Source organism: Salarias fasciatus, chromosome 1, assembly GCF_902148845.1.
Source record: "Salarias fasciatus chromosome 1, fSalaFa1.1, whole genome shotgun sequence".
Lineage (NCBI taxonomy): Eukaryota > Metazoa > Chordata > Actinopteri > Blenniiformes > Blenniidae > Salarias > Salarias fasciatus.
The window spans coordinates 30,403,045-30,410,809 of record NC_043745.1 but is presented as its reverse complement, the minus strand read 5'-3'; the positions used below and the strand labels follow the sequence as shown (position 1 = coordinate 30,410,809).

The window sequence follows — 7,765 nt, the reverse complement described above, 5'->3', positions numbered from 1 at the left end:
TTAGTGGACTTGTTTACATTCTTCTAAATCAGGAGTGTCAGACACATTGTATTTCAGAGGTCGCGCTCCATTTGGAGTGGGCCGTAACTGAGTGCTACAACTTTTAGATTAAAATATTGACATTTTTTTTGTTGTGGCGCAGATGAGATGAAAACATTTATATTTTCTAAAATCCAATTACTTATGAAAGTGAGCGTAACCTCAACAGCAAACCAATTTTGATGATGCTTTCTTGTGCAAAGTACAATGAAATGTCAAAGAAAATGTTATATCAAGCATGTTTTTACAAACTTACCCTGACAACATGGTTTTGAGGCATTAGGTGTATGAGTATTTAGGGGTATTTGGGTTAATAGTTTTTATATATATATATATATATATATATATATATATATATATATATATATATATATATATATATATATATATATATATATATATAAACATATTATTTTGGATTTTAAACTTCAGAACACAGTTCATCCCTTGTCCGCTGTGCGCTGGAGAGTCTGTTTGGGACTAAACCATTGTGTCTGCTAATCTGAATAAAGAAGTTAAATACTTGTGTTTTCTTGGAAATTTGTATCATTTGTTTGGTGGTTTGGTGGACTGTGTTGAAGTCACTTGGGAGCTGGTTCTGGCCCACAGGCCTTATGTTTGACACCCCTGTTCTAGAGAGCCTTTTTTTTTTACTTTTCTTAATTTTTTTTTATATGTTATTTCTTGAAAATATTTTTCATGAAGACTAAATGTACCTTTACTTTTCTGTGATTTCTCTATAGCCTACTTTAATTACAATATTTAAAAAAAGAAACAGCACTTTGTGTAGAAATGAAAGTTATTTTTAACCTCAATTCTATTATTAACAAACAAACCTTCATTTGCTATAAATAACGGGGGGTGGGGGGGGGGGGGGGGGGGGGGGGATCCAATTATAAGTTGTGAAAACATGAGTTTAAAACATGTGGCGTTTTCACGATGGAAATAAATACCTGGTCGAAACTTCCGGTCAAGTGACTTTACTGCTGAAATCAGTGAAATTTCAGTTTGAAACATAATGAGAAATCCTGTGATGGACTTACTATATTGTCATTTTAAGGGGCTGGTAAGACGCGGGTCTCTCCGCTGTGGGGGTCAGACTTGTTGGGACATGTCCCAGGTTTCCCTCCCGCCTGCAGTCTGTCCTCAGTTAACACCGCTCAGACACTCTGGACGACTGTTTCCAAACCAGCGGAGCAAGACGGTGAGTTTCCCCCTCTGTTTTTCTAATATATTTATTCACCCCCTCCTTAAACTGCAGTGATTACAGAAGTAAGCTGTCGTGGAAATGCAGAACTTGATTTGACAGATGCTGGCATGGCCTCCTCGGGCCTCGTCAGGAAACACATGGAGGTTATTGTAATGGATGAAACAGACTCGTGCATGTTTTGCTTTTCTCTGTAACGCCGCTGAATCAACAGTGAGTTGGTGGCGCCCCTGTGTGGCTTCCCTGTCCTACAGTTTGATGTTTATTGAACAGAGGCTTCAAGAGTTGGACATAACGAACAAAATACACGCCTGACTGATGTTAAACAGTAACGCTATGTCTCAGAACTTGCTCTTTCATGGGTATTTTCCACGTCTGTTTAACTGTTTTCATCGTTAAATACAATTTATGCTGTTTTAATTTTAAATTCACGACTTCGAAACGAGTGTGCCCACAATTTATCATATGCAAAGCTTTTTCCCGGATTATTGTTGCCAATAAGGTCATCCTTTTCACAGAACATTCTCTTTTTATAAGTATCTTAAGCTACATGAAAGTTAAGGACATGTTCGTTTGGTCTTTTGGAAAGCTTCCTTTCGCCCCTTATAAATGCTACATTTAGTGGAAACATACATTTCCTTACTTTTTTGGTGAGAAGTTGTAATTTACAAAACTAATTACCATGATATTATTTGTTTACTGTCTGGGCCATGTGTTTTTCATGTAGATGTTTCACACTACATCGAAAAAAAAATAGATGTGGTTGAAAAGTAACCCATACCTGAAGTAGTTTTCTGAAATAGCATTTTGTACTTGTACATAAGAATTTTCTTGAAACTGTGAATTTACTTGTACAATTTCGACCAAAAAGCTGTCCAATATTTAGACTTGAGTTCAAATTGTGAGTTTTATTTTCACCTATTATCTAGCTTGTAAAGGTGCATTATTTAACACTGACTAATGTGCAAAATTTATGAAATTATTAGTCTTAAATATTCCAGTGCCCTTCAAATGCCAGCTCCAATCACTTAACTTTTTTAAACTATTCTCAATTAACAAATTATGTACATTTTTTTCTACATAAATAAATATAAATAGTAAATATAAATGGTCATGAGCTGAACTCAAAGATGTAAGACATTTTGTGCATACAGAACAGGCCTATATCTCTCAAATAATGTTCACAATCTGTCAGTGGGCTCTACTCCTTCAATAAATTGTTCTTCCCATCTCACAGGTGTGTTACTTCAAGATGTTGATTAGATAGGTGTGCAGGAGGCTTCATGTAATAGATACATAGATAGAAAATCCCAAGCAAAACATAAAACCAGCAACCACTTCCACTCAGACAACAGTAGCAGATTGGAATTAAAAACTGAAATTATTGTTTTGATTTAAATGATGTCTGAGTGGATCAGTGTAGGGTCTTAAGATTGAGATAATAAAATATTCAGACTTGAGATTTAAAATGCATGATTTAGGATTTTAAGGAACGTCTTTACCAGTCATATGATCAATCACAGACAATACAGCCTTCCAAAAAGATAATGCCCAAGGACATTGCCACATATGAGTTCCTTGTTGATGTTTGTGTGTCAGGAATATTGGAGTTGAAGAGATGTAGCCTCATCACAGTGATATATTGCTTAGTTTGCCAACTGGATTATAGTAATTTGCAGTTTGTGTTTTCAGATTTTGCTGAACAGTCTTATTGCTGTATGTACTGTATTTCACATTGCCCATAAACTGAAACATTTCAGGCTATGCCAGTTTTATTTTGTACAAGGTATACCTCACAAGTCTCAAAAAACTAAAAATATCCCCAAATATTAAAATATTTTATAAAATCAGATGTTCTCTCTATTTTGTCAATTATTTTCACAAGATAATAGTAATAGTAATAGTAATAGTAATAATAATAATAATAATCACATTTTACTTAACATGAGGTGAATGATCCAACTGTGAATATAATATAATCATGAATTTGAGGTTGGAAAAAAGAAGATTGTTGTCCTTTGTTGAAAGTAAATATTTGTTGTAAACTTTGCAGATATTTCAAGATTATAAAGAAACGGGGGTTTCTGGTTCAGGTAAGTTTTTTTTTTTTATTCATGCTTTGGCTCATAAAGTCTTGAATTCATTTATTCACGACATTTAAGCGTCTTGATTCACATGTATTCATAGTGTGAATACTTTAGGTCTGCACTGATTGTGGTTAAGGGTGTTTTTAGTTGACACGTGAATGCTTCTTCAGTTAGCTGAGTCAAACATGACATAACCACTAACTTGTACTTTAACTTGTTTTATCATCACCTTCGAACATGTAATCTTTACACTGCACACCTGATCGAAACTGTTAAACTGTCTTGAAGCAGCAGCATGAACCGACACTACCTACCCAGTAGATGTCAGTATTACAGCAAAAACCCCGGAGATGGTTTTAAAAACATTACAGCTCAATTCACACCACTGCAGTGCAATGATTTTTATTGCAGAGAAAAGCACTTTTTTTTATTTCAACCTGCTCTCCTCGGGTTTCAGATTGTGCTTCACATTGTGCTGGTGATTATTTCTGGAATTTGTGAGTCGAAGGAGAACCATTGTTCATGTTATCAAGGCCTGTGAGCTGCAGGTGCACTGAGAATGCATACCAGACTCGCTTTTATTTCCAGATTTTTGAAATACATTATTAAATAGCAAATCCCTCAGAGACCCATGTCCTACACTCCATGTGTGTATGTGTGTGTGTGAGCATGTTGGAGAAAGAATGTACAACAGCAGCTTTGGAAGAAACCTCTTCATTCCATTGACATTGGAAACCTCTCTGGGTTTGGTAGTGTGTGTGCTTTCACTTGTGTGTAAGAAGAGCCAATGAAATCTGACAACGCTGGCACTTCAGTCCTGTAGAATGAGGTGCTCTAAGTGTCTGTAGTTAGCCAGACAATAGGAAAACCTAGATTGTTGAAAGGAAATCTCTGGTGGTTTACCCAGTGTGCACCTTTATGTGTGCACGTTTGTGATATTGTGCAGTCAAAGAGGTTAGTGTTTGTTTTCAGCAAGAATAACTTGTTAGTTTACGTGACACAGTGTGACACTGGTCTCAGAAAATGAGGAAGCGAGTCAAACGGGAAGAACTGGTTGAGTAGCAACTCATCGTTACACAAGGGGCTGTCAGTATCTTTCCTCAGAGTGGCTGCGTTGCACCACGTTGCTGGTTTATAATATGCTCCTTATCATTGTCTTATCAAGTCTTGCCTTCTCGAAAGCTGTTCCCTGGCGCACCGAAGAGGACGTTTCTGTGTATATTTCAACTTGTTGAATAGCAGCACCCTGCCCTCAGCGGGGAGTGCTCAGTGTTCAAGGTTCAGGAAGATAACGAGAGGTGAGTGGCTGACGCACAGCCCGTGTTGTGTTACCAAAGCGTCAGCTCATATTACTGAAGACAGCGGCTCGGGTGAAACCATAACTGGATCCAGATCGCTGTGGCTCAAACCAACCAGGAACTGGAACTGAAAGAGGATTTTTAAAGAAGCCGAAAACAGAACCGAACAAGAGGCTTTCTTTTGGTTTTAAGGAGAGCGTTGCCATGGGTGAGAAAAGACTCTACCTGCCATTCCTGCTGTGTTTGTCAGGGCTTGTTCACAGCTCGGCTGCCGTGCTGTATTGGTCGGCCGTGGTGGAAACAGATTACGTTAAAAACAATGAGACTGTGAGCAAAATATGCGAGTGTGGCGTGTTTGGTCGCAACTCTCCAGTGGTCAGAGCCTCGGGGGTTGTAACACTTCCGACAGGGGACCCGAGAGGCTGCGGCCTAGATGCTGTTTACAGCCGCAACTCCAGCTTTCCAGCTTGGATAGCCCTGGTCAAAAGGGGCAACTGCACCTTCAGCGACAAGATCAACGCAGCCAAGCGTCAAGGAGCAGCCGGTGTGGTTGTGTACAATGTGGACGGCAGTGAGAACAGCACCAGTCACATGGCACACTCAGAGGCAGACGGCATTGTGGCTATCATGATTGGCAACTTACAGGGCACGGAGATCTACACCCTGGTGAGGAACGGCACAGAAGTTAAGATGGTTGTCGATGTGGGCAGCCCTCACGGGCCCTGGATGGACACCCACTGGCTCTACATTCTGTCCATCGCTTTCTTCGTCGTGACAGCGGCCTCCATCGCCTACTTTGGATTCATTACCGCCAAGCGCCTCTTCAGAATGAACAGAGAACGACGCCAAGAGCAGAGGCTGAAATCCGAGGCTAAGAAGGCAATCGCACGTCTGCCTTTACGCACGCTCAAAAGAAGCGACGAGGAAACCAGCTCTGACACCCACATGTGTGCCGTGTGCATTGAATCCTACAAGGAGGGCGACGTGGTGACGGTGCTGACCTGCAACCACATCTTCCATAAGGACTGCATCGAGCCCTGGCTGCTGGATAAGAGAACCTGCCCCATGTGTAAATGCGACATCATGTCGAGCCTTGGGATTGAGGAGCAGCCGAAGGAGAGCCTGCCTACTGAATCCCCACAGGAGGTCACTGTGGTCACAGTGACAGGAGGAGACGCCTTGTATGAAGTCCCACTGACTGACCCGTCGAGCTACAACCCGGAGAGACAGCAGCATCACTATGACAGCAGGGCCTTCCAGGGAGACTCTGAGGCTGCGAGGGGATGAGCAGCAACAACAACAACGGAAACGGCAACGAACCAGGACACCGTCAAATTCCCCTGCTTGCAATAGATGTTTTCCTGTCGTACACTGAGCCTGCACATTGGATTCAAGTGATAATGTTCCAGTAAGAGAAGCAACACAGAAATGCTTTGATATGTGAATGCAAGGATTTAGATTTTCAATGGACTTTGTGTAATTACGTGGTACATTCTTGCATTTTTTTTGTCTTTCTTGGTTCAGGTGTAATTATTGGGTGCCTTCATTACTGTAACTTTAGATCGGAGGTGTCCCTTCCTGGTCCTGAAGGGGCCACAGTCCTTCTACACCATTTGATTAGGACACATTGATTGACATCAAACAGAAAAGTGTCTCATTCATGACCAAGGTGTAACACTTCTGCTTCAGATGGTTAGAAATGGCTCGTCGTTGTAATGTGACTCCAGAGTCAAATTTCTGTGTGTATACACCACAAGAGCTCGACACAGTCGACGAGGACGTGCAGGACAGCATTTGAATGTGTGCTTGAAAATGGGGCCAAATTTCTTCCAGCAGAAAGTTTGACGAGTTTCTTGGTTCACAGGCCCTCAGAGAAAACTGTGCCTTTCCTTGAACTTTTCTTTTAATCCAGATAATCTGAATAGATTCACCTTTTTGTTTGTTTGTTATTGTTTTCATCAGGTTGTCAGGCTGCATTTCCAAACACACCTTTATGAGCACACCTTTGGAAATGCAGCCTGACTCACATTGCACTAATATGTGGAAACAAAATCACTGGAGGGACCGAGTTTTATTAGAGGCACGGTCCAAAACATGTTGGAATACGACTTTTCACGTCACTTTAATATGTGTTGCTCATTATTGAGTTTTAGGATGTTCAGAGGAACAGAAAATCAGAAGCTTTGAGGGTTGTATGAAGTGGAGGTATCTTAATGTGTTATATTTAGGAATCAATATATGAAGATTGGTTAGTTGATCAGAAACTCTGTTGATACAAAGGAAATGCATACATGCATACATATTTGTGTTCAGTCTATATTTTTCTGAACTGATTTCCACTGAGCATCGATTGCTGTTGAACAGGTCTTCCAGGTTTTGTCTTTGAATGATGTTGATTGGAGTTTTCGCAGTCTCTGCGGTCTACCTCTGAACTATCACGTGGCTAGATTTAGGTCTATTTAAAATTCTTCCTCTTCCAAGACGGAGTTTGTCTCCCTCGGTAAATTATGGAGCACCACAAGAAATGTGTTGTTTCTTTATTTGCAGGAGGGAATATGCTGATTGTGGTATTTCTCTGTACTTTTTCTGTACTGAATCATTTTCACTGCGGTTTTACAGATTCAAGGAGTCTTAATTTGTACTGTAAAATGTAATATTACTTCCTGTATTAAATCACATTGATGCTTTTTAGAATGCAATAAATCCCTCAAAATGAGGCTAACTTTACAAAGCTGTATGGTATATACTGTATGAGTGTGTGAGAGAGGAGTGTGTGTGCGAGCGTGAACAGTGAACATCCTGGTGGGCTTTTCTACATTAGCCAGGCCTGTGTGTATGTGATTAAGTCGCTTCTCACTTTCAGAGTAATGTCTCATTCCCTATGACTGTTGGACAGGAGTGAAACTATAATTACCTCTGCACAGATGGGAGTCGATACGTACATGCCTTTGACTTGAGCTGGATAATCATCATACCTTATAAGTCGAAGGGCCTGACCGAGCAGGCAGAGATATGCAGGTGCACCGAGGAGGAATGGAAATTTTTTTATTTTCTTATTATCCCTTCATTGTGTCTGAGAAGTCCATCCACAGTAAAATCAGAATTGAAAGTGACTTTCATTTGGGCTTGTGCAA

General features: G+C 40.2%; 1 protein-coding gene across 1 annotated transcript; it reads left to right on the top strand.

Annotated features, from left to right (window-relative positions):
- Window positions 1–4,415: 4,415 nt before the first annotated feature.
- LOC115394223 (E3 ubiquitin-protein ligase RNF128-like) lies at window positions 4,416–7,358 on the top strand. The gene has a single exon (XM_030099464.1). It carries the CDS (start codon window positions 4,836–4,838, stop codon window positions 5,916–5,918), a length of 1,083 nt encoding a protein of 360 aa, XP_029955324.1. The 5' UTR covers window positions 4,416–4,835; the 3' UTR covers window positions 5,919–7,358.
- Window positions 7,359–7,765: the final 407 nt, after the last annotated feature.